This window comes from Sciurus vulgaris (genome assembly GCF_902686455.1).
Source record: "Sciurus vulgaris genome assembly, chromosome: 8".
In the NCBI taxonomy this organism is placed as follows: Eukaryota; Metazoa; Chordata; class Mammalia; order Rodentia; family Sciuridae; genus Sciurus; species Sciurus vulgaris.
In genome coordinates, this window is record NC_136468.1 from 7911652 (window position 1) to 7939087 (window position 27436).

General features: G+C 39.3%; 1 protein-coding gene across 4 annotated transcripts in view; it reads left to right on the forward strand.

Moving 5' to 3' along the window:
• Positions 1-5594: 5594 nt before the first annotated feature.
• Positions 5595-27436, forward strand: part of EZH2 (enhancer of zeste 2 polycomb repressive complex 2 subunit) — a 73805-nt gene continuing 51963 nt past the window's right edge. For 2 of the 4 annotated variants that reach the window (XM_079149306.1, XM_079149300.1), the window contains exon 1: positions 6222-6482. In XM_079149306.1, coding sequence (XP_079005432.1) covers positions 6298-6482 — 185 coding nt within the window. In that variant the 5' untranslated portion in view covers positions 6222-6297. Of the gene's footprint in view, positions 5606-5641; positions 5754-6221; positions 6483-27436 lie in introns of those variants that run through there. The other 2 variants (XM_079149312.1, XM_079149311.1) reach the window with 2 other exon arrangements.

The following is a 27436-nucleotide window of genomic DNA, read 5'->3' on the forward strand; positions in this document are numbered from 1 at the left end:
AGAGAATTCAAGGAGTGCTAAAACATCTTGGGCTGGGCATGGTAGTACTCACCTGTAATCCCGGTGAGCGGGGAGGCTGAGGCGGGAGGATTGTGAATGGGTGGCCAGCCTCAGCAACTTAGTGAGACTGTCTCAAAAAAGAAAAAAAAAAAAAATATTAGAAGGGCTGGGGATACAGCTCAGTTGTAAAGTGCCTCTGGGTTCAATCCCCAGTATGTGTGTATGTATATACCTATGTGAATGAATCTTGGGATTCAGTAAAAATATTGAGTTTACTTTATCCAGATACATTTTCAGAAAATTTAAACTCTTGCGTTTTCAGCCTAAGAAGTTCTAATCCACTGTCTTCATTCAACATAATCTCTTCTTCCCTTCCCTTCCCCCTGCCTCCCTCTTTATCATTTTAAGTACAGTGATCAAAAATTCTCTAGAACTGCCTTTTGTGGATAACTCAGTCATTATTTTGAGGTTTGATCATAAAGTGTTGCTTTTTTGGAACTTAAGATCTTGTGTGTAAGCAATCAGTTTTCCTGCTCCCTTCCCTATGGCTTTGTTTGATGGTTCAGAGATTCTATGTGTAGAGGACTAACTTCACCTCTAAATTGTCGTGAACTTTCCTTATGAACAAACACCATTGCCCTGGAAGTAGAATCTTTTGGTGGGAGAACCGTCTTAACAAATTTTGATCTTGTCTCCCTATCAACCTTCCCTTCCTTTTAAAAATAACTTTACTATGATATAATTTATATGCTATAAGGCTCAGCCTTTGAAACTGTACAATTCAATGGTTTTTTAGCAAAGTTGTGCTACCTTCACCATAACCTAATTTTAGGACATATTCAGATCCCCAAAAGCAAACATAATTTAGTACTTTCTTCCTAACCCCTCCCATTCTAGGAAGCCACTTATAGGTTTACATTGTCTAGACAGTTCTCATAAATGGGACTATAGTGTTCTTTTGTGAATGGTTTCCTTGTCCTTAAAACAGTGCCATTTTTTTGGTTTATGCTGGACCAAACCCAGGGCCTCAGGCATGCTGGGCATAATTCTCTACCACTGAGCTATATCCCCAGCTCTATTTCTTCTGTTGAGAATTTCCAGTTTGGGCTATTAGGGATAGTGTTCTTATATACATTCTTGCATGTCTTTTGGTAATATTTTTTGGGCATTTCCTTATTTTTAAAATTTTGGCAATATATTAGTACATATACAATTGCTAGGTCTATACCTAAGAGTAGAAATTGGGGGCATTCCATATTTGTTTATGTTTAATTCATACTGTCTTATTTATTTTCCAAAGTAATTTTATCAAATTAAACCTTTTGAGCAGTGAACAAGAATTTTGGTTGCTTCATATCCTTGACAACACTTGGTATCTTCCGTATTTCTCTGCTGGCCATTTGGTGGGTATGAAATTATGGATTCACTTGTATCTTTCTGGTAACTAGTGAAATCAAGCACTTTTTATGTTTATTAGACATTTGTATATTCCCTTTTTTTGGGTATCAGTTTAAGATTTTTTTCCTTTGCCTCTTTAAAAAAAAATCTGGATAAGGGTTTTATCAGCTTAAGTGTACTGTAAATTTCTTCTGTTCTTTGACCTGTTTTTTCAGTATCTTAAAACATTAAGTTTCATTATACCAGTTGTGGAATACCTATAAATGGAAATTGAGCAACAAACGTTAACTTTTGAGTTCTTTTGAAAAATAGGTGAAATAGACAATTTGAAAACATATTTCCATATAAATATATAAGGTTCTTTGTTTTCCAGCCTATCTTAATGCACCTGTGTCAATTCTGATTTGCAGAACTGACAGCTTGGGGTTTAATGGTATCTTTTGGTGAACAGAGGTCCTTCACTTTAATGTAGTTCATTTCCCCCCTTTATGGTCACTTAGTCCATTCCAAGAGCATGATGATGTTTCTTTTTTTTTTCCAGTTAGATAAGCAACCTGCCTGGTGTGAGGCACAGGTGAAGATTCCTGGCTCTCCACCAAATAAGGATAACCAGCTGACCCAAAGCCAATTATTGAAAAGACTATCCTTTCCCCTACAGCATTGCGAAATTACCTTTGTCATAAATCAGGTAACCAAATAGGTATGGTTCTGTTTCTGGACTATTTTATCACCCTTTGGTCTATTTGTCCACCTTCGAGTCTTTTTAGATTTTAGAGGCTGGGGGTGCATCCCGGTGGTAGAGTATGTGCTTAGTATGCATGAGGCCCTAGGTTCCATCTCCAGCACCAAAAACTATAATAATAATAAAAAGCTAGCTTTTGATATCTTGTCACAAAGTTGTCCAGCTTCATTCCTCTTCAATTCTATTGGTTCTTGACCTTTTGCAGCATTTCATGTATATTTCAGAATTAATTTATCCAAGTACACATAAAACACATATGTACACTCATCCACAAATTCCTGGATTCTGATTAATATTTTTAAATCAGTGCATTTCCCAAATCATATAAATAATATCCCCTCTATTTAGGTCTTTTCAGTTTTCCTTCAAATAATTTTATAACATTCACTTGCATAGATCTTGCATGCCTTTCCTCAGATTAGTAGGAACTGGATGCTTTCTAAAAGGTTAACATTATCACTTTACTTATTTTTTTTGGGTGCTAGGGATCAAACCCAGGGCCTTGTGCTTTCGAGGCAAGCACTCTACCGACTGAGCTATCTCCCCAGCCATCTCCCCAGTCCCACAACATTATCACTTTAAAAGCTTAATTTCCTCTTTGTTTATTCCTGCTATATAGAAATTGATTTTTGTAGCAGGATAGTGGAGCACACCTGGAATCCCAGCTACTCAAGAGGCTGAGGAAGGAGGAGCACCAAGTTCAGAGTCAGCCTGGGCCACATAGTAAGACAGTTTTAAAAAAGGTGGGGCTGCTGGAAGGGGGAATGAGGGAGGGATGCTAGGAATGACATGGAACACTCGCCCAGAACTTGCTAGGTTCTAGGTTTAATCCCTAGTACTGCAAAAACAACAACAAAAAAACATGTTGAATGCTGAGTGAAGAAATGAAGGTGTGAGAAGTAGATCCTATTTCCCCTGTAAATCCTGAGGATTCAATGGGTGTCAGTAGCGTTTAACCGTAATAAGAGCATCCTTACACATACAAAAGCTTGGCGACTTTCACCCTTCTCATTTGTCTTTGTTTCACCTCACTTTATGCTTCACCTAGGCTCCTTTAATAACTACAGCATTCACAGACACACACGTTTGGTATTCCATACACACTAACACATCCAAAACTCCCTTTTTCTTCCATTGAAGTGATCAGAAAGGTTTGTACAATAGACCTATTTAGTTTTTTCTCTCTTAAGCCAAGATTTTTTTTTCACTAGCAGAAATGAAATCTTTTCCCCCTTAACATTCTTATATTTGTTAACATACAAAAGACAGTTGCTGTCCATATACAATTAACTCCCTTTGCAATGCTTTCAAATTCTTTTGTCCTGCTCATCATTCTGATCTAAATCATCTTAACTGGTTAATGTCATCATTTAAGACAATGTTGTGATTTCACTGGTATTCCTCCTTCCTGTTTCAATCTGGCTTTCATATTTAAATATTTATTATAAATATTATAATGCCACTTATCGCTCTACCCTATTGTCACCCTTCCCAATGAAAACTCTTAGCTCTAATTGTATTTCCTACGTTTGCTCAGAGTAGATGTTTGTGTCCATCTCAAGTGTTCTTGCTGCTCCATCAATCTTATCTTGTGCTTTCCTCAGAAGCCAGCTAAAATGTCCTTTTGAGATTTTTTTTGAAAATATTGATTTTTTACACTTTCCTTGGTTCTAAATGCCTTAACAATGCACGATGCATTTCACTTTATGTTGCATTCACTCATATGCTACAATGATTTGCTAAGCCCTAATTCCCTTGAGTTTTTCCCTAAAAATGCTATTTTTAGTACTTAAAGGGCAGATAAAACCAGCACTAGCAACTTAGGGACAAATACTTAACTTCTGAGGTTTAAATTGCTGGTTAAAGAGCAACTGTTAAGTCAGGTGTGGTGTGCATGCCTGAAATCCCAGTAAAATCCCAGAAGTTCCAAGGCAGCCTGGGTAATTTAGCAAGACCCTGTCGCTCAGCAATAAAGCACTTGCTTACCAAGTCCCTGGGTTCAGTTCATAGTGGAAAAATCAATGTATTGGTGACTGTTAGGTATGACAGCCGGACTTTGTCACATTATCTTATATTTATGTCTCAGCTGCACAATGTCTACTTTTGTGCTCTTATCATTTATTCATAATTGTTTTTATTTGGACCCGACTGCTTTTTTGTCTTTTTTTTTTTTAAGCTTCCCTCTCTCTACATGCATTTCCCAATATTGAACTGGTTCAGAATATGAGGAGTTGGTCGTTTAGGAAAGGTGGGAAAATCACGGGTTAAACTAGAACTCTGTCATTTAAGAAAAAAAAAAAAAAAAAAAGTCTTTAGGGCGGGGATGGAGCTCGGCGGCGGGCGCTGGCCCAGGCGCCGCCCGCAAGGCCGGCCCCGCGACCTCCGCCCCGCCCCGGGCCCCCCACCCCGAGTCCTCCAACGTTTGCAAAGCGTTTCTTGGACACCTAACCCCAAGGCTCGTGGCCTCTCAAAATGGAACCTGGGTTACTCCCGAGGCGTTCTGCCCTGCAGATGCATCCGTCCTACAGACAAAATTCGGAAAACCCTCAATCTCACTGCCAGGTGGAGAGGGACCGAGCACAGCACCCTCTGGGTCCTCTGGGCCGAGCCGTAGTCCCCAAGTCCCCAAGACCGTCCGGAACCACCGGCAAACGCGACCTCGCTCGCTCAGCAGCGCGGCGGCACCGGGCGAGCACGGCCGCGGCCTCAGGCGCTCCTGACCGGTCGCGTCCACCCCGCGCTGCGGGTCCGCTCCTCGCGACGCCGCCCCTCCCGGGCCTCCGGGCGCCGGAGCCGCGGACTCGGCGGGCAAGGTGCAGCCGGCGGGGGAAGCTGCCCAGCGGCGAGGCCGGCCGGCTCTCGGCTCCCGCGCGGGGAGAGGAGCGCGGCGGTTAAAACCGTTACCACTCCGAGTTTTGAACTGGTTCAAACTTGGCTCCAGCGCCAGCCCCGCCCCCGCCCGGGAACTCCGAGGAGACGGTTCCCGCCAAGAGCCGCGAACGCGTCGTCCCGCCCTCCGGCCGGTTCCCGCCACCCGGTCCTCCCCGCCCGCGGAGGGCTTCGGGCCCCACCGAGTGCCCCGGCCCCCGCCAGTCTGCCCACCGCTTTCCTGAACGGCGCCGTGCGTTCGGCGAAAGAACAAAGGGGCGGCGGCGGCGCTTCCCCACCGCGAGCCGCCTGCCTCAGAGCCAGCCCGCCGCCCGCGCACGCGCTGCCCGCGAGCCCCGAGCGCACTCGGCGTGGGGCTCGCTCGGCGCCTTCAAGCCCGGCGGGCCCTGTGATTGGACGGGCGCCCGCTCGCATCCCGCCAATCGGGGTGGCGCTTGATTGGACTTTGGGGGGGGGCAAATAAAAGCGATGGCGATTGGGCTGCCGCGTTTGGCGCTCGGTCCGGTCGCGTCCGACACCCAGTGGGACACAGAAGGCAGTGGAGCCCGGGCGGCGGCGGCGGCGCGCGGGACGAAGGTAACGCGCGCTGTCGGCGGCCGGCCGGCGAAGCTTCGGAGCGCGACCCGGGGCGGCTGCGACGCCGGGACCTCCCCGCCGCTGCCCCGCTGGTCCCCGGCATGGCCCGAGCCGGGCTCTCCCGGGCGCCGCTTTTGTAGGGGCCGGGGTGGGTGAGGGGAGACCCCCTCGGAAGGGGCCGTGAGGCGCGGGGCGGCCGGCGCGACCCTGCGACTGGACCGTGCCGACCCCCACCCCCCGCGGAGAGGCGGGCGCGGGGCGGGGGGCTCCTGTCCGGGCGCCTGCCCCCGCCCGGGCCGGGGGCGTTCCGGTGGCCGGTCCGGAGTGGCAGCCCCGAGCCTCACGCCTCCTTTGTGTGGCGGGGCGGCGGGAGGGTGCGGGTGGGACGGGACAGACAAGTTGGTGGGACCGAGCGGCGAGTCCGCACTAGACAAAGGGCGGACTGTGCCTCGGAGGGCTCGGCGCGAGGGGGGGCGCGACACTCGGGTCCCGCGGCGGCCGGCGGGGGCGTGGGCGGCCGCGGGTGGGCAGGGCTGGCCCCGCGGCCCCGGTCCGCCCGGCGCCGCCTCCCGGGCCGGGCGCTGCGGGACGGCGTGCGCGGCGTGGGACCGCGCGGCCGGCGGCTGGCGTTTCCCGGGAGCGGCCGGAGCCCTGCGCCCGGGTCTCGGGCCACGCTCGCGCTCCCTGGCTTTATGCTAAGTTGGCGGCAAGAGTGCGCCGCCCGCTCCTCGGCCGTGGGGCCCGGAGGGCTCTCCCCGGAGTTCCCGCTTCTTTGTCCCCGCCACCCGCTGGAGGTGCGTGCCGGGGGTCGCTTTCGGCAGACGCGCGGGATGCAGAAGCACGGTCTCCGTCTCTCGGAAAACTTGGCGAAAGCCTCGTGAGTCCCCAGTTTGTAAAGAATCGTAATCTTTATTAAAAAACAGAACCAAAGAACGCCGGGATGTTGTGGCCAACTTGCGTGATACATCCGAGAACGGCGACAGGTGTTAACGAAATCAGCTGTCCTTTAGCGGTGGTTTCCCAGATCCGTGGGGGTTGAATGAGCGTGTGGTAGAAATGGGTGCTGGAAACAGTGCCTGTGACGAATGTGTGCTTAGACCGTGGGGTCGGCAGTTTCGTATTAATCGGTCCTGTTTTCCGTGAACAATAGCGTCGGTGAGTCAGAAAAGACTGGATGTACAAATGTTTGTTGCCTGAGAAATGGCATGTGTGCTGCCCACAGTTCAACTAAACTTCCTTTGTTTATCATACAGGATCTATAAAATTTAAATCCATTTGGAAGTAAATATCTGTCTTTGGCGCTTGGAATATTTTATTACAAGGCTTACTTTCTAAGATTTCAAGAAGGTCGTTATCAGTTTAATTTTATGGTGTGAATGTCACATGAAACATTTGAAAAATAAACTTTTAAAAACACTAATGCTGGCACATTTGAATGTAGTTAATGCTTCTGTGGGTTTTGGAGTTTATTTTCCATTAATCTTCATTCATGAGCATTAGCAGATGATTTATACTTAGGAATAAAATGCAGAACAGGTGTGTAAACGTCGTTTATTCATCATTTGATTTGCAAGAAAATGAAAGTATTTAAGATGTATTTTAATTTCCTCTTCATCTTTAAAGTTAGGAATCGATAGGATTTTAGTCTTAGATATAAAGAATCCTATTCTCCCATTTGGGAGGTGTGTTAGGAATGTGATGTTCAAAGTCCTGGAAACACTTAGGAAGAGTCCATCATAAATTCTTATTTTGTTGAAAGTGGATATATTCCAAGAAGTTAGGAACATAGGCTTTCTTCTGGTTACTTTGTCTTCTCTGATTGAAGACATAACCTGTGCCTTTGCTAACTTATGGTTTCATACTAATGGAGATAAATGCAGTATAAAAATCTATATTGGATCCGTTTTGCAGTGTTGAACATCAAACAGACATTCCAGGGGTTGCTGTATTGGGATTGTAAAGTAAGGTTTATGTTTATATTAGTAATAATTATGTTTAAAAATCCTATTTAGAGTCTTGTCCGTTATTATGGAATGAACTAGTGCAGATTTTTGGCAAGAAATTTGGGTATTTCAGGATTTAAAAATTTTCATTTTGCTCTTGTGTGTTCCGTATTTGATATTTGTTGTCTTTGTCCTTGTTGCAAGATATTTTTTAAGAAACCTTCAGGAAATTGGTTAACGTTTTTATTTTAAATTATTTTCTGGTAGAACTGAGAATATATTTAAAGTAGCAGTGATAGAAAAGAAAAACACTAGTTGATTTAGTGTAGTTAGACAAATAGTTTTTTTTTTTTTTTTTGGTGGGGGAGTACTGGCTTTGTCTTGTATAGATACAGGTATGTGATTATCTTCCTGTTTGTCATTTAAAATTTTCAAGCAAATTTCTCCAGGTCACACTGGAGTTTTTTCGGGATATCTTCTGTCCTTTGAGATGATATGCTCAAAAGGTATAAATTTATTTTAGTATTGTCCTTTAAATAAATAACTACTAAGAAAGTTGATCTGCTACTTTAAAAAACCAGCAATCTGGTGATGATATAATGCGTTATGGGATCAATTAGAAATGGCTTATGAATTAGTTTTGAAGTCTTCACGTCAATATAGATGATGAAAAATTTTTGTGTTATGTTGTCAAAGAACTATGTGGGGGCAGTGAAACCTTTTGGGGGAGCATAGGGGAAGAGGAACAGTTCATTAAATTAGAGGAAGGTTCATCAGATGATGTGCTTTACCTTGTAGAAGCCTTCCCTGAATACCCAGGTCCTCTTGAATTCCCACAGGGCTTTGTTCACACTTTTATTATAGCTCATATCAAATTGTATTGTAATCACTTGTTCATTCATCCCTCTCCCTCACTACTATATTCTTTAAGTGCCTCAAGTCAGAGGCTCTTATTTTTCTTTGTACACCTATCATCTAGGTTGGTAGTTGCTAGAGAATAGAGATTTTAATAATTGAATAAATTAAGGAAACATGAAAGATGTAGTGAAATAATTTGACAAAGGAACTTGCAAAGCAAACAGGATATATTAATATTTATGTCATGAGGAACTTTGCAAGGTTTTTTTCACCCTCTTTGAGAGGTAGTGATTACAAAGAAGAAAAAATTGTCAAGGTAAATCAGTTTCAGTGTTTTTCCTTGTTATAATATTCTATGATATTGAACATTGTATATTCTTTAGGTGTAACTTGGTATTCATATTTGGTATTTTAGGCAATTATAGTAATATCTCAGACATTATAGTAGATAAATTTTTAAAATGGTTGTACAGTTCCATACCTTGCCACTGTATTTTTACACTTGGTGGAACAGTATGACCAAAATGAAATGAAAAAGGAATTACAGTTGTGCATTGCATACTGAAGTTTTGGTCAAAGATAGATCATATGTATAAGGGTAGTTCCATAAGTGATATTGTCTAGTGACATTGTAGCCATCTTAATTTGTATAAGGACACCTTGGGGTGTTCACACAATGACAGAATGTCCTAACTGCATTTCTAAGAATGTATACCTGTCATTAAGCAACATGTGAATGTGATTTCTTACTATGGTAACATTCATAGTGAATGCTTTATTTTTAATTCTTATGAAATCTACCCTGCATCTATTAAAAAATGAGAACAAATATGGTATGTGCATACAGTAAAATATTCTGAAATAAAAGAAATGAAATTCTGGTATATAATATACAACATGGGTGGACCTTGAGGATATTATGCTAAATGAAATAAGTCACACGACTTTTTGTACAAAAAAACATACAAAACTTGAATGATTTCATTTGTATAAGGTAGCTAGAATGGGCAATTTCAAAGAAGCAGCAAGTAGTCTCAATTTCATGGAAACAGAAGAGAGGTAGAGGGGGAGTTATTATTTAATGGATATAGAATTTGTGTCTAAAATGATGACATAATTCTGGAGATGGATGATGGGTAGATGGATTGTTGAATAGTACTTTGTGCAGTTGGCCCTCCATGTCTGCAGCTTCTATATCCACAGATATGACCAACTGCTGATTGAAAATATTACCAAGAAATAGTGTTTTACTGAACATGTACAGATATTTTTCCTTGCTGTTATTCCTTAAACAATACATTATAACTGCAATTTATGTATCCTTCGCTTTATGTTAGGCATTATAAGTAATCCTGTAGCCAACTTGGTGATGTACTCCTGTCATCGCAGCTACTTGAGAGACTAAGGCAGGAGGATTGCTTGAGTCCATAAGGGTGAGACCAGCCTGGGCAGCATGGTGAGACAGGAGAATGTGTGTATGTTCTTTGCAGATACTGTGTCATTTTATCTAAGGAGTTTGAGTGTCTGAATTTGGGTATCTGTATAGGGTTCTGGATTAGCCTTCTTGGATAGCAAGGTACAGATGTACTTAATGTCACTGAATTGGACATTTGGAAATGGTTGTTAAAATGGTAAATGTTGCATATATTTTGCTGGAATTCAAACAATACACTCTGCAAACCTGTACTGATGATGAAACTGCAGGAAACTAGTTTAGAGGGTTTTAAGAACCTGTTTAGGATTATTGAGCAGGGAATTTGCAGTCAGGATCCAAACTTCATTCTCTTTGATTCCAAGTTATGTACTCCATGCTATCCACTTGCTTACTGGATATTAAACATATATTTCCTCCAGGAAGAGTGAGTTCATTTGAATCATCAGTTACATTTAAAAGTAGATCATTGTAATTTATGCATTAAGATGTATCTTTGAGGATTTCTGTCTCAACTATAGTTTTGATAGTATGAATTTATGGGGGGTATATTATAAGATACTTGCTTGGGTGTCGGTTCCTGAGCTGCCAGTCTGTGCTTGGGGTGTTGTCCTCTTGGTAGTTTGAGTTTTCTTATCTGTAAATTGGTGAGTGTAATGATAACACTCAATGAAATAAAGTGATTGTGATGATTAAAGGAATATTCATCACCCTTAGAACCCTGTCACAAAGTTTGATAGATGATTTTATTAGTTTTATTATTACTCCAGCATTGTTTTTGAGTCGATGTGTTTTTCATTAGTTAAACCAAGTATTTCTTAAGTTTTGAATGTGTGCTTAGGGATTGGTATGCAAAGAAAATGGTGCTACATAAATTTTTATCTATTTCTAGAAATGTCTGTTAATTAGAAGTAATGTGTGTTCAGTTTATTTTTTTAGAGGCGGAAAAGTGTATTTTGTGGCTCATGATTTCAAAGGTCTCAGTTCATAGAAGGCTGACTCCATTCCTTGGTGCTTGATGTAAGGCAGCACACCATGGAGGAAGAGTGTATGGAGGAAAGTGGCTTGGGACATGATTAGGAAGCAGAGGGGGCTGTGTTCAGTTTAAAACACTGAAACAACACAGATATTTTTAAGATGAAGGATTTTTTGATCCCTATAATCCCATTAGTGGTTTAGTATATATTTCTACCAATTTGTTTTTCCTAGAGGTTCATATGTAAATGTGTATTTTACAAGAATGTTATAAAAATGAAACCAAGTTATTTAGTTCTAGCACAATTTTTTAGATCAGTAAAGAGAGATCTATTTTATTAAAATTGGCAGATGTTTCTCTTAAGGCTTGTTATGGGCTTGGCCCTTGGTCTAAGTGCTCATTATTTTATGTAGATAACAGTATCAAGAGATGGAGTGCTTAGGTAACAAGAACTGCTTAGTAGTTGAGAAAGGATTTAATTTGGACACTTTGGTTTTAAAGTTCCCATTTTTACAGTTTTGTTTTGGGTGGTGGTGGGAATTAAACTCTGGGCATCCCCCCATACTAGGTAAGCACCCAACCTTTGAGCTACACCCTCAACCCCTTGTCATTTTTTGTAAGACACACAAGCTAACTGGGTTCAGTAGCACATGTGTATAATCCCTGCAACTTGGGAGGCTCAGGCAGGAGGATTGAGAGTTCAAAGCCAGCCTCAGCAATTTAGCGAGATGCTGTCTCAAAATGAAAATATTAAAAAAGGGCTGGGGATGTGGGTCAGTGGTTGCCCCTGGGTTCAGTCCTTGGCACCAAAAATATCTCTTTGAGATCCTGCTTTGATTCTTTTCGTCATATACCCAGAAGTGGGACTGCTGGGTCCCGTGGTAGTTCTATATTTAATTTTTTAAGAAACTGCCATACTATTTTCCATAATGAATGTACTGTTTTACATTCCTGCCAATAGTGAACAAGGGTTCCAGTTTCTCCATGTCCTTGCCAACACTTGTTATTTTTGTTCTTTTGATAGTGGTCATGCCTAATGGGTATGAAGTGCTACCTCATTGTGTTGGATTTGCATAAGGGGTATTGAACATCTTTTCATGTTTATTGCCCCAAACATTTTACTTTTTAATTTGTTGGAAATCACGCCTTTATTTAAAAAAAATAAATACCATACATCAATTGTTAAGTGGGGAAAGTAGCATCTTGTCCTTATATGAATTTGATAAATTCTATTTAGGTGAACTTTGTAAGTTCTTTAAACAGCATACTGACCTATTATACTGTTAGATAGGAAAAGGATACTGTATCCTCCTTTGTAAAATTCTGATCTAAAATATATTCAAATCATTTTATAGTGTAAGCAAAGTTGATAAGTTTATTTTAAAATTCCCTAGTGGATGTTGTGATATACACTACCATGAAAAGTATTTGAGTTTGAGTCCCTTCTAGAGTAATCAGTGAGGACTTATAGATGAAGGAAGTATAGAGTTGTCCCACTTCCCCCATTAAGTATTTTTGCCTCTCTGGAACATATTTGCCTTCCTGAAGTAGAGAACTCAAGTTATGCTATAAAGAAGATATTTAGGGGCTGGGGAGATAGCTCAACTGGTAGAGTGCTTGCCTTGCAAGCACAAGGCCCTGAGTTCGATCCCCAGTGCCTCAAAAAAAAAAAAAAAAAAAAAAACAACAAAAAAAACAAAAAATAAGTGAATTGTAAAGAAGATATTTATTTTAAAAATCTTTTTGGTATTGGAAATTGAACTCAGGGTTGCTTAACCACTGCACTGCATCTCCAGCCCTTTTTTTATGTTTTATTTTGAGAAAGAGTCGAAGTCCTTAGAGCCTTGCTGAATTACTGAGTTTGGTCTTGAATTTGCAGTTCTCCTGCCTCAGCTTCCTGAGTTGCTGGGAGTACAGGTGTGTGCAACCGCACCTGGCTAAAGAAGGTATTTTTGAAGGGCTGCTTTACATCGACAGTTTGATGTGCACAGAATGGTATGCTCTAGATAAGGTTCTTCCATTAAACAAGTTGTAGGTCCTTGGCAAGTACATTTTGTGAATATCATCTTCATTGTAAAATGAATGAGAACATCAAATAATGAACCAGCTTGTGTTTATCAAGTATCTTTCTACAGAAAGGGTTTCTTCAAGTTGCAGATTTTGCAATTGAGACTTGGTGAAATGAGTAACTTGCCTAGGTTACCACAGGACCAAGGTCTCTTAAAAAATTGGAGTAGGCTTTTGCTGCCCCTAGGGTCCTTTTTAGCTCAATTCCCGGGACTTCTAAGCTCTTGATTTCTGTCACCCACTTAGAAACATTTCTCTGGAGAATTGGAGAAATATGGAACTTAAGTTCACAGTACCATCACAGGTAATTGTGTAATTTTTTTTGTAGCTGAATTTTAATTTAGTAGTTTTATTATATGCGTATCTTCCAAATTTCTTACAGTTAATTCATAAAGCATCTAATATTGATGATAGGCATATTTTCTCTTTCATTTTTCTGTGTTATGGGCATAATACCACCTAAAAGCTTTTACCGTAATGGACTATGTATGATGTAGCTGACTAAACTAGCTGTGTAAACAGTCAAACCTAAATGGGCAAGTTCAAACTTATTAGCTCTCACTTCTTACAGAATTTACCCTTGTAGTCAGAAAATAGTTTCCTCCTGTACCTTTATCCAGTGACATTGTCCTTTGTTCAGTAATTGCAAGGGGTAGCCAGTTGCTGCAGCCAAATACATTTTCTATCTAAAAAAGTTAATTATTTCAAACTGTATTGGATACCTCAGTCTTTACCCATTAGAATTATTCCAATAAAGGATGAGATACCCTCTAGAGACATTCTTACAAGTGAAAAATACCAGCTTGTAAATCTAGACTACCAAAGTCAAGTGTTTTTACCCCTGAATCTGTAGATCCTGAATTTCAGTCACTTATCCTAATAGTGCTCTCATTTTCTTCTTTTCCCATGTGGAAGTGTATCTGTTCAAGTCCTCTTCCCCCTAACCAGTATCTTTGTATTGGTCTGGAAATGGCAGTGAGGTAACTGCAGGAATTATGTAACTGATTTCCTTATGATTGATCAATTATTTGTAGCATTTTTATAGTTGAAGACTCCCATATTTTCTCTTGGCTTAATTATTTTGATAAGTGTTGTTATATAGTAGTAATCCAACAAATGATGTATTTGGATAAAGCGAACTGTCTTTGTTTTATGCTGCTGAATACCTAAGACTGGGTAACTTATAAAGAACAGAAGTTTATGTCTCACAGTTCTGAAGGCTGGGAAGTGTAAAATCAAGGTGTTGGCATCTGGCAAGGGGGCCCTCTGGTGGTCTTGTCACATGCTAGAGCATGGAGGAGCAGTCAGGGAGCAGCTCCTTCTGTCCATCCCTATATCAAGGCACCTAATCCCATTCACCAGGGAGGAACCCTCAGGGCCTGATCACCCTCTTAATACTGTCACACTGACAACAGCTGAATATTGGAGGGGACCCATTTAAACCATAGCACAGATAACTGACAAATCTCATTGATAACTAAATAATACTTGAGGGTTTCAGTTTTCTAGTTATGTATATTTGTGAAAAGTAGAGAAAAACCATGACAAGGCTTATAAGTGCCACTTACCTGCTTTAGTTCCATCTTGTCCCTGAACTGCTAACTATTCTTCGTAAGAGCATGAGTTGTAAGACCATGGTGAGCTAAAGTAGTTTCTGGAGGGTCTTTGCTTCAGTGAGGGGTTCTTTTGGTATCCATAGATTAAATAAGTGGTACTTGTAATTGTATACATTAAACTTGGGTATTTAAACCACCAGATAATATTTGATTGGTTACCTGGAAATTCTGAGAGTCTCTGTTAATACTTTGGGACTAGAAATTTGGCCACCCAATCCTTTATATTCTGGGATTACTTTTTTGGGCATTAGGATATAAGGTCAATGTTCCAGGCAAAAATAGTATTTGGCAAAATTGCCTGTAAAAAGTTTGTAGGGAGTTGTTACATTGCAAATACCTTCTCTTAGTTTGAGACCACCCTGTTTTTCCTCTAAAGTGAGAATAGATCATTGTTTCTATGTTGAGCAGAGTTGTTGGTTTGCACTTAGGGCCATTGCTATAATATGAGACATAATTACCTTTAAACAATAGAATCACTCCCAGTGGCTAAATACCCTTGGATATGAGAGACATACAGAGCAGTTGGTGTGAACAGCAGGTGTATGTTATCAGCCCATGCTTACCTGAGCTAGGCATACATTTGCAGGCTGCAATCCCGTAAATATAAGGGTGGTAGATTCCTTATATTTACCTAAATTGAACTTTTTGTAAAATTTTGCTCAGTGTTTTTAGTTAAATTAGATGTTGAATAAGTTAAATTAGATGTTAACTTGTCAGTTATAAGATTTAAAATAGACATTGTAGAATGTGGCATCAGATTTATCTGCCTTTTATTGTCTTTGCTCATTATTAAATGGAGTGTTGAAATAGCACATATCTCATACTCTTCAATTACAATGGATTGTATATTATAGCATTAGTTTCTGGTACATAATTTTTTTTTTGTTCCATTTTCCTCCAGCAGTGTCTCAGTAAACTGAATACATACCCAACAAAATTTGAGAATTTAACTTATAAAATAGATTTTGTATAGTGTTCAGAGAAAATGTTAGCCTTTAGATGTCAGGTTAGTGAATCCATTTTATCTATTGTTCAAGCAGATCCTTTAAAAGATTTATCATAATTCATTTCTCCTAATTGGTTTCTTTTCTGAGATTTGTCTTTGTAAGCCAGTAGTACTTTCAAATAAACATGAATGATGTCCTTGAAGACTCCATGTTGAACTCACGAGTTTGCTATTTTGTCGGAAGGAGGAAAGTCTTCTTATTTTCGTGGGAAGTATACTACTACAGAGCGTACTCTTGCTGCAACAGTCAAGTTAATATAGTCTACCATTCAGTTAAAATTGCTAAATTATTGTAATTTTTGTGTACCTTTTAACTTTTTAGTACTACTGAAACCAGGACTACAAATATGATCTTTATTTTTTCTCTTCTTTTCCCCACTAGTTATTGGCATGTCCTTTTCTTAGACTTCTTAAACACAAATGCTGTTCATTACATTATTTGTGCTTATCTATAGTTTCATATACAAATAACTCACTGAAGTGGGAACACCAAAACCTCTTTACCTTCCACATTTGGATGGTGCTCTCACAGGTCTCACAGGGTTTAGCCTTTTGGAAGCTCCAATATATTTTATTGTTACTGTTGAACTCGGGTTGATTGTGTTTGCTAGGCAGGCTCTCTCCCAGAAAGCTACATTCCTAGCCCAGAGTGCTTAATAAATTCTTATTGACTAATGGATAAAAACTCTGTTTCCAGCTCTCCCCAAGTCCTTCAATAGAAGCTTCAGAAGTTTCTTTTATTAGTATTTTTCAAGTCATTTGGATGGAAAGTTTGGGTCCCACAGTTGTGAGCTTAAATTTTTTGATCATTTATCTCCTTTTTTTTTTTTTTTTTTTTAAGATGTAAGCACAAAGATCTCTGGAACAGGATTTTTTTCTCTCTTGCAGAGGGCAGGATGAATATATATGAGTATCTGTGAATATATAGGGAGTTAGTTGATATGATGGGGTTGTTTCAAGGTAGCAGGAGGTCAAAGGGATAATCATGACCAAGAATGAATGTTGAAGGGTAGAAGATGGATGAAAACAGAACCCATTTGTTTAAAATAAGTTTTGTTTGGTGTTAACATCTTAATTTTACACAGATGATCGTACGTTATTGTTTGGACTCCTTAGTTTTACAGTGATAGTAAGGTACCACACATTTATTAAGTATTCTTCACACAGATTTTTGTTAGCGTATTTTTTTTTTTTTTTTTTTTTTTTTAGTTGTAAGAATAATGACTTCTAGGCTTTCATTTTTATAAATCTTTTAGAAATACCTGACTGGAATATATTATCTGTTCTAAGTTTTCTGTTCTGTGTTCTCTATTAGGCAAATGAAAAGGCAAGGTACCATGATTTCTGATTCATATGGTTTGTAGATATACTTATGATAACTTTTTAAAATTGGTTCTGTGCCCCAGGGGACCTGTAAGGTCAAAACTTTTCATAATAATCTAAGGTGTTATTTGCTTTTAAATTTAAAACAAACAAACAAACAACAAAAAAAAATGACATTGACATTTGTGCCCATTGTGCAAAAACAGTGATGGGTAAAAATTGTGACACTTTTGCTGGGCATGGTAGCACATAACTGTAACCCAGTGACTCAGGAGGCAGAAGCAAGAGAATCACAGTTTTAAGACCAGCCTGGACAACTTAGTGAGACCCTGTCTCAAAAAAATTTCATAAAGGGTTGGAGATCTAGCTCAATGGTAAAGTACCCTTGGGCTCAATCCCTAGTACTGAAGGAAAAAAATATTAGCTCCTTAGCACTTGCAGTATAAAACAAAACTCCATTTTGTTTGAGAGTATCCTTGATAAAGGGCTAAGAAGGATTAATTTTATTAAATCTTGATCTTTGCACACATTTTTAAATATATTTTTATTGTAGATGGACATATTACCTTTATATTATTTACTTTGTTATGTGGTGCTGAGGATTGAACTCAGGGCCTCACGCTTGCTAGGCAACTGCTCTACCGCTGAGCCATAACCCCAGCCTAACACAGTTTTAATATTCTATGTAATAAGATGGGAATGTGTATGATAGATTTCAAGGACTAGAGACCCTAGCTGCTTGCTTGCTTGCTTATTTATTTATTTATTTATTGGTACTAGGGATTAAACCTGGGGACTCTGCCAATAAGCTACATCCCCAGCCCTTTTTATGTTTATTTTGAGACAGAGTCTCACTAAATTGTTGAGACTGGTCTTGAACTTGTGATCTTCCTCCTCCTCAGCCTCCTGAGTAGTTGGAATTACAGGTAATGACAGGTGTGGACCACTGCATCTAGCCACTTTTTTCATCGAGAGCTCCATTTTCATTTAAAAGAGGAACTGACACACTATGATTATTCAGAATTTGATATTTATTTGGCAGACATTTTCTTAAATCAAGGAAGTGAGCCTATCACTTCAAGGAAAACAGCTGACCATATTTGTTGGCAATGAGAACCTTTGAGCTTTCACATGAAAATTAAGTTTTGGGAACTTGTATCTGTTTCTGTGAGCTTGACAGCTTCGCAGTACTTAGGTTAGACCTTTTCCCTTTGGTGTTGGGGATTGAACCCAGAGGCTTCCATATGGTGGGCCAGCATTGTACTACCACTAAACTAAACATCCCCAGCTCAACTTTTTGATGAGATTAATGGATTAACAAATAGGATTTAAAAAAAAAAAGTCAACTTGTGAAAATTTGGACCAGAAAATTTGGAATGATGATATTATATCATACAAGTGTTAAGGACCCATTCAAAATGAATAGACCAGTGAATGTTAATGTAGCAGAGTAGGAAAAGCTTACTGATACAGTTTCAGATTCTACCTTGCAACTAATCTTGTAAGAAACTACCACTGCTTGCTGAAGTATGGTGGTAGTTTTGAGGAATGAGGTTGAATTGTAGGCTCAACTAGCCACTTTTTTTCATAGAATATTTTGGTGTACTAGGCATTAGATCCACAATTATGTCAAAAGACTCTTCAAATACTCTTCCCTTTTTTAGTTACCTGTTTCAGGTTGGATTTTCTTCATAGCTTTTGACTAAAACATGTTGGAACACATTGAATGCAGAAGCAGATATAAAAATCCACCTATCTTCTGTTAGATGCTAAAGAAATAGACTATGTAAAATGTGTAATACTATTAACTAAAAATAGTTTTTAAAAGATATTGTTTATATTAACATGCAATAGGCTTGTTATTACTATTTTAATAAAATCTAAAAATAATTTTATTCATTTTTTTTAAAATTTCTTTCTTTTTTTTTTTTTTTTTGGGCGGGGCGGGGTGGTACCAGGGATTGAATTCAGGCCCTGAACCACTGAGCCACATCCCCTGCCCTATGTTGTATTTTTATTTCAAAACAGGGTCTCACTGAGTTGCTTAGCACCTTGCGTTTGCTGATCCTGGCTTTGAACTCTCCATCCTCCTGCCTCACCTTTCGGAGCTGCTGGTATTACAGGCATGCACCACTGCTCTCAGCTTCTGTGCTAACTTCTATGTGAATAATTAATACCTCATCCAAACTTTTTGTCAGAGCAGTGACTTATTTAGGGCTACGTTATCTTTTGATTTATTCTCCCTTCTCATGAATTCATCTGGATTTTTGATTGTATAATGTTTCTTGTCATCTTTTTTCCCCCTCCATTCCTACCATCGACTCAGATTTCTTATCACTTTATTTCTGAATTATATCAATACTGTAATTTGTTTCTAATATGGTTTTTTGTTTTGTTACTGGGGATTGAACCCACACGGGCTTAACCAGTGAGTCCCATCCCTAGCCCTTTTTGTTATTTATTTATCTATTTTTTACAGACTGGGTCTTACTAAGTTGGTTAGGGCCTCACTAAGTTGCTGAGGCTAGCTTTGAACTTGGGATTCTCCTGCTTCAGCCTTCACTATGCCTGGCTCTAATGTGGTATTTTTAAAACTTCAATGTTGAAGCCTGTCATGGTGGCACATCCCTGTAATCCCAGTGACTCAGAAGGCTGAGGCAGGAAGATTGCAAGTTGGCGAGACCTCAACAACTTAGCCAGACCCTGTCTCAAAATAAAAAAATATAAAGGACTGGGACTGTGACTCAGTGGTAAAGCATCCATGGGTTCAATCCCTGGTAACTGCCAGCCACCCACCTGATCAACCAGAAATCTTGAGTGTTGAATGGAATTCTGGGGTCGACTTTATCTCAATTTTATTAACACGATCCCTAAAAATATACAGATATAGATTCCTTTTGATAAAACCAAAGCACATTTACAAATTAAGTATAGGCTGTCAAATTAGCTGTACGTATTTAATGATGCTATTTTGTTAAAACTGAATGGTCAAGGTTAGAGCTTGTAATAGGATGATATAGCATCAGGATCAGTTTTATAATCAGTTTCTTTAATGTGGTATAATATTAAAGAGAATAGGTATTTGCATAAATATATTTAATAAAATGGTGTTAACTTTTTTTTATTGTAAACAAATGGGATACATGTTGTTTCTCTGTACATGGCGTAAAGGCATACCATTTGTGTAATCATAAATTTACATAGGGTAATGTTGTTTGATTCATTGTTATTTTTTCCTTCCCCCCACCCCTCCCACCCCTCTTTTCCCTCTATACAGTCCTTCCTTCCTCCATTCTTGCCTCCCTCCCTAACCCTAACTCTAATGCTAACACTAACCCCTCCCACCCTCCATTATGTGTCCTCATCCACTTATTAGCGATATCATTTGACCTTTGGTTTTTTTTGAGATTGGCTTATCTCACTTAGCATGATATTCTCCAGTTTCATCCATTTGCCTGCAAATGCCATAATTTTATCATTCTTTATGGCTGAGTAGTATTCCATTGTATATATATACTATAGTTTCTTTATCCATTCATCAATTGAAGGACATCTAGGTTGGTTCCACAGTCTGGCTATTGTGAATTGAGCAGCTATGAACATTGATGTGGCTGTATCCCTGTAGTATGCTGATTTTAAGTCCTTTGGGTATAGGCCGAGGAGTGGGATAGCTGGGTCAAATGGTGGTTCCATTCCAAGTTTTCTAAGGAATCTCCACACTGCTTTCCAGAGTGGCTGCACGAATTTGCAGCCCCACCAGCAATGTATGAGTGTACCTTTTTCCCCACATCCTCTCCAACACCTATTGTTGCTTGTATTCGCCATAATCGCCATTCTAATTGGGGTGAGATGGAATCTTAGGGTGGTTTTGATTTGCATTTCTCTTATTACTAGAGATGTTGAACATTTTTCCATATGTTTGTTGATTGCTTGTAGATCTTCTTCTGTGAAGTGTCTATTCATTTCCTTAGCCCATTTGTTGATTGGATTATTTGCATTCTTGGTGTAGAGATTTTTGAGTTCTTTATAGATTCTGGAGATTAGTGCTCTATCTGAAGTATGATTGGCAAAGATTTTCTCCCACTCTGTAGGCTCTTTCTTCGCCTTGCTGATAGTTTCCTTTGCTGAGAGAAAGCTTTTTAGTTTGAATCTATCCCAGTTATTGATTCTTGCTTTCATTTCTTGTGCTATGGGAGTCCTGTTGAGGAAGTCTGGTCCTAAGCCGACGTGTTGAAGATCTGGACCTACTTTTTCTTCTATAATTTGCAGGGTCTCTGGTCTGATTCCGAGGTCCTTAATCCATTTTGAGTTTAGTTTCGTGCATGGTGAGAGATATGGGTTTAGTTTCATTCTGTTGCATATGGATTTCCAGTTTTCCCAGCACCATTTGTTGAAGAGGCTATCTTTTCTCCATTGCATATTTTTGGCACCTTTGTCTAGTATTAGAAAATTGTATGTATTTGGGTTTGTGTCCGTGTCCTCTATTCTGTACCATTGATCTACAATATATTTAATAAAATGGTGTTAACTTTTAATCTTTGTTTATTTGTTTAGGAAATTGGACCTACTAGTAACTAGAACAGGACCACCTAGTGTCCTATTTTCCTTTAACATAGACCAAACACATTTGTGTATTTCCACAATGTCAGAATATTGAATCACAGTAAATTCACATGCTGCACCATGCTCAGCAGTGGAAGTTCACCAGGTGCTCATGGGTCACCCGATAGCCGGAAGCCAAGTAGTCAGATTCATTTATTCCAGTCTTAACTACTAATAACTATAACATTCAAGTCACACATCACACTTTACACAATTATATATATGTATATATATATCTTTACGTGTGTGTGTGTGTGTGTGTGTATGTGTGTGTGTATTACATTACAGGAAGGCTTAGAAAGGGTTAAGGCAGCCACGGGCTTGGGAGGCTGAACTGAGAGCCAAGGCAGAGTGCAAAGAGTCACTGTAGGTGGTCAAATAAGATTAGAACCAGTTGAAGAACTTTTTCAGGTTACAGAGATGTCCAAGTGCAGGAACATATTCTAGGCCAGGGTCAGGACGGATGGCAGTGTCAGAGTGTCAGTTTGAAGTTGACTATTGTGTGGTTGTCACAGGCAGGAGAAACTGCTGCGCTGAAGCCTGAGGACAGAGGATCGGAAGTTTCTTGCTGCGGTGATTTTCTGGGGTAAGGCTCATGACCAGTGACCAGGTGACATGGTCAGTGTGCTGTTGTGTTCAGTCTTGGGATGCTGCTTTTCTGAGGTTGAGGAGGTTGCCTCATTTGGTGGTCTGGTATGTTCCATAAACTCACGGGCCTGGTTTTTCCCATATGAGTGTGATATACCCTTGCATCCTTGTGCCTCTGATTATTTTGATAAGTTCACAGGCAGTCGTTTTTATTAGCATGATTGATTTATTAGTTTGGGCCTTATGATTGTGCTAGGCAGGTAATGATTATTTGTTCAAACAAGGTGTAGAGTCATTCTACCTCAGCACTTAATGCTTAAAATGGAGGTACTCAGGTTTAGACATAGTCTGAAAACTACTATTCTGTATGAGTCATGGAGTCACAATCTGCTCTCTACACCTAGTGATCCTTGAATGCCAATTTTAATGCCTTTTGAAATGTCTTTAAAGCTGTTGATCATTGAAGCATTGTGGAATTACTGAACTCTTCATTAAACGGATATTTAATTCAATTATTCTTGGATATTTACTAGAGAAAATCTTATTACCTGTTTTACTACTAGATTTACTGTTGATGGAATGTTGCTGGTTGGTGCGATCTCTGCATCTTGCTGCCTTACCACATGCCTAGGACACTTGGTGCCTTAGCACAGGGGCCTGTTTGCTGACTTTACCTTATCTGCCTTACCTCATTAGTGTGCTCTGTTTTTTTTTTTACCAATAGCCCTGAATTGTATATTATCCTTTTGATTTATTTGATCAATACATGTACGATCAGTGGCACAATTACCTCCTTTGGTTTAGATTCTGTATTTTTGCTAATGTAGCCTAAATTTATCATTTCAAGTAGACAAATTATTTTATAGGCTCTTATGGATATCTTTTTTTCCTTTTAAATTCTTTTAAGGACTGTTATCTTAGTTTTAAAATAGTAGAATTATATGTGGGAATTTTTCTCTCAAATTCCTTTGAAGTTAAGACCTATAAAAGTATCAGTTATATTAATTGATACCTGTCTTGAACCTTCTGCATTTTTAAATAGTTTTAAACATCTGTGCATATTTTTATTATTCCTATTTAATATTTTGATAGTATTTTTTATTTTTAATGTATTTCTATTCTGTTTCTCATTTTTAAAATGATTGCCCACATTGGTGTTATAAAACCCAATTCTCTTAAAAATTCTTTTTTGTTTTAGAATAATTCCGGATTTATATAACCTTGTTAAATTAGTACATCACTATTAACTAAACTCAAGACTTTGAATTTTACCAGTTTTTCCGCAATAACCTTTGTTCCTGGATCCAGTCCAGGATACTAACTACATTGCATTTACTCATCATGCCCCCCGCCCCATCCTGCAGTGCTGGAGATTCGAACCCGGTCCTTCTGCTTGCTAGGCAAGCACCCTCCGAGATGGGCTGTATCATCAGTACCATCATGACTCTTTGATCTCTTCTGATCTGTGGTAGTTTCTCAGCTACTTATTTAAAAAAAAGGATTCATCTTGAGAGTTTTAAAGAGTATTGATCAGATAGTTTGTAGAAATGTCTTTGGATTTGGGTTTACCAGATGTTCTTATGACTAGACCGAGGTGGGTTATGAGGTTTGGGGGAAGGATATCACAGCGAAGCGCCCCCTCATCACATTCCCTTAGAGGGGGCATGACAGTTACAAGGTTCACCACTGGTAATGTTAACCATGATCACCTTGTTACGTGGTTTCTTTTAGGTTTCTCCATTGAAACATTATTGTTTTCCTTCTAGTTTTTCTTTGAAGTGGGTAACTGAGTCTGCCTTACACCAAAGGGGAGGGAATTGAGTATGGAAGTATATACATGCATTTGAAATTCCCTGTAAGGAGGATTTGTCCCTGTCCCCCTACTTATTTAATCATGGATACTTGTTTTGTTAATTTGGTTATAATACTGTTGTGATTTATTTTGCTGCTCAAATTATTCCCCTTTGACCATTGGGAGTTCCTTCCGTTTGGTTTCTCTTTTTGACATACCTTTCCTTTACCTTTTGAGCATTTCCTTTCTTTCTGCTACAGGGTTGCCTTGTATTCCCCTCTCCCAGCTCTAGAATTAACCATTTCTCTGGAGCCCTGCCTTCTTGTATTGCAGAATGGTATTTAGAAAGAAAAATTGTGGGTGCTGGGTATGCTTATTGCCATTGGGGTATCACAACTTTCAGGCCCTCTGTGGACAGAATTTGGAAATGCATCGCATCTCAGCAGTCACATGTGTGTACCTGTGTTTCTGAATCTATCTGCATATGTTTTAAAATGAGTTCATCCTGATATCTCTGATTCTTTTATATTTCTTTTAGTTGTAGATGGACACAATGCCTTTATTTTATTGTTTATTTCTATGTGGTGCTGAGGATCAAACCCAGTGCTAGGCAAGTGCTACACCACTGAGCCACAGCCGTAGGCCTTGATACCTGATTCTGTGTCATCACCATTTCTTGCCTATTTGTAATTTTTTTTCCTTTCCCTTTGTTTAGTTGATAATTTCCAATAATTGGAGCTGATTCTTTAGTGCCCTCCAAAGGTACTAGTGGTAAATTTTAACATCATTATGAACTCATGCACTTAAACATTTTTATTTAATTTCTTTAACTGATATTTAAGAACATAGAAACACATTAATGGGGTACCTACCATGTGGTGTTTTGATACATATATGCATTGTGTGGTATTCAAATCATGTTAAACATAACTATCTCCTCAAACATTTTTCTTCATGGAAAAAAACATTAAAAATCCTTTCTTCTAGTTTTTTTGAGAAACATAGTACATTATCATTGTCTATAATCACCCTGCTGTGAAAATAGCACACCAGAATTTCTTTCTAATTGTAATTTCATACCCATTGATCAACCTCTTTCCTTCTCTCCCTTCCCACTATTCTCCCAGCCTCTGGTAACCACTATTGTACTCAGAACTTCCATGAGATCTTTTCGTTTCTACTGTGAGTGAGATCATAAGGTACTTGTCTTTCTATGCCTGACTTAGTCGCAGATGACAGGATTCCATGCTGTTATATGACTGAATAGTGTTCTATTTTGTGTTTTTACCACATTTTCTGTATCTGTTCATCAGTTGACGGGCACTTAGGTTGTTTCCATTTCTTGGCTATTGTGAGTAGTGCTGCAAGGTGTCTTTATGACATGATCTGGATGTATACCCAATAGTGATATTGCCAGATCATATAGTGGTTTTATTTTTAACTTTTTGAGGGATCTCCCTACTGTTATACATAATACCTCTACTAATTTATATTCCCACCAGTGCCAACACTTGTTGTCTTTAGTTTTTTTTGTGTGTGTGCAGGGGTTTATGGGGGATTGAACTCAGGGGCACTGCACCACTGAGCTACATCCCCAGCCCTATTTTATATTTTATTTAGAGACAGGGCCTCACTGAATTGCTTAGCACCTCACTTTTGCTGAAGCTGGCTTTGAACTCATGATCCTTCTGCTTTGGCCTCCTGAGCTGCTGGGATTATAGGCGTGTGCCACCTTGATGGGCCTATCTAGTTTTTGATAATAGCCATTCTTCCTGGAGTGAGGTAGTGTCTCATTGTGGTTTTGATATGTATTCCCCTGATGATGAGTATTGTCCAGCTTTTTTTTTTTTTTTTAAGTAAGAAGCACAATCTCACTGTGTTCCCCAGTCTGGCCCCAAACTCCTGGGCTCAAGTGATCCTCCTGCCTCAGCTTCCTAAGTAGCCTGGAATTACAGGTGCACACCCCACTGCACCTGGCAAATATGTATAGTCAGCCAGCCAGCCTGTTGGCTTGCTTGCTTTCTTCCTTTGCCTTCTTCCTATCCACCCCAGGCCTTATACATGCCACTGAACTATATCCCCAGCCTTGTTGGCCATTTGTATGTCTTCTTTTTAAAACTGTCTGTTTATACCTGTTGCCATTTTTTAATTGTTTTTTTGGCTCTAGAGTTGAGTTCTTTATGTATTCTGGATGTTAACCCCTTGTGGGGTATATAATAGCAGATATTTTTTCTCATTCTGTGGATTGTCTTTTCCCGTCATTATCTCTTTTGCTGTGCAGAAGCTTTTTAGTTTGATGTGACCCCATTTATTTTTGCTTTCGTTTCCTGTTCTTTTGGGATCTTATATTTAAAAAAAAGTCCTTGACCATTCCAATGTCTTGAGCCTTTTCCCCTGTTTTCTGTTAGAGTTTCATGTCATACATTTAAGTCTTTAATTCATTTTGAGTTAATTTTTGTAACTGGTGAGAAATCGGTGTACTTTTATTCTGCATGTGAATATCCAATTTTCCCAGTACCGTATTTTAAAAAGACTGTCTTTTCTCCAGTGTGTATTTTTTAAAAACTATTAGATTACATACCTAGGTCCTCCTCCCACCACTCCCAGCATTTTTTTAAATGTGCATATTTAACCAATTTCTTTGGAGTTGATTTTTTTTTTTTTTGTAAATGGACAGCATGCCTTTATGTTCTTTGGTGCCAAGGATCAAACCCAGTGACCCATGTGTGCTAGGCAAGTGCTCTGCCACTGAGGTACAGCTCCAGCTGTACCCCCAACATTTTAAATTGGTATATTTTATATATTATATATATATATATGTATATGTATATACACACACACACACATACATATATATACATATATATACATATATATACACAAGTGTTCCCCCCTCCCCTCCTCACACTCCTTGGTGCTTTTCCTCTGCTGATCTCCCTTTGATGTTTAGGAGAGCCACCCCCACCTTTGTTTCCCTTTTTCCTCTCTAGCTTCTGCATACCAAAGAGAAAACAGGACACTTAACCTTCTGAGTCTGACTTATTTTGCGTAACATGATTGTCTTTAGTTCTATCCATTTTTCCTGCAAATACCATAATTTTGTTTTTCCTTATGGCTGAATAAACTATTTTGTGTGTGTGTGTGTGTGTGTGTGTGTGTGTGTATATGTGTATATATATATTTCACATTTTCTTTATCCGTTCATCTGCTGTTGGACACCTAGGCTGGTTCCATAGTTTGGCTATTGTGAATTGTGCTGCTATAAATATGGGTATACATGCATCACTGTAGTAAGATGACTTTAATTCTTCATGATAAATACTGAGAAGTGGTATAGTTGGATCATATGGTAGTTCCATGCTTAGTCTTTTGAGGAGCATCCATAATGATTTCCATAGTGGTTATACTAATTTATAATCTCACCAACAGTGTAAAAGTATTCCTTTTTCTCCACATTGTCTCCAGCATTTATTATTATTTGTATTCTTGATGACTACTATTCTGACTGATGTAGTGTAGTTTTGATCTGTATTTTGTTACTTGCTAGTGATGTTGGATATTTTTTAATGTATTTGTGGGCCATTTGTACTTCTTCTTTTGAGAAGTGTCTGTTTAATTCATTTGCCCA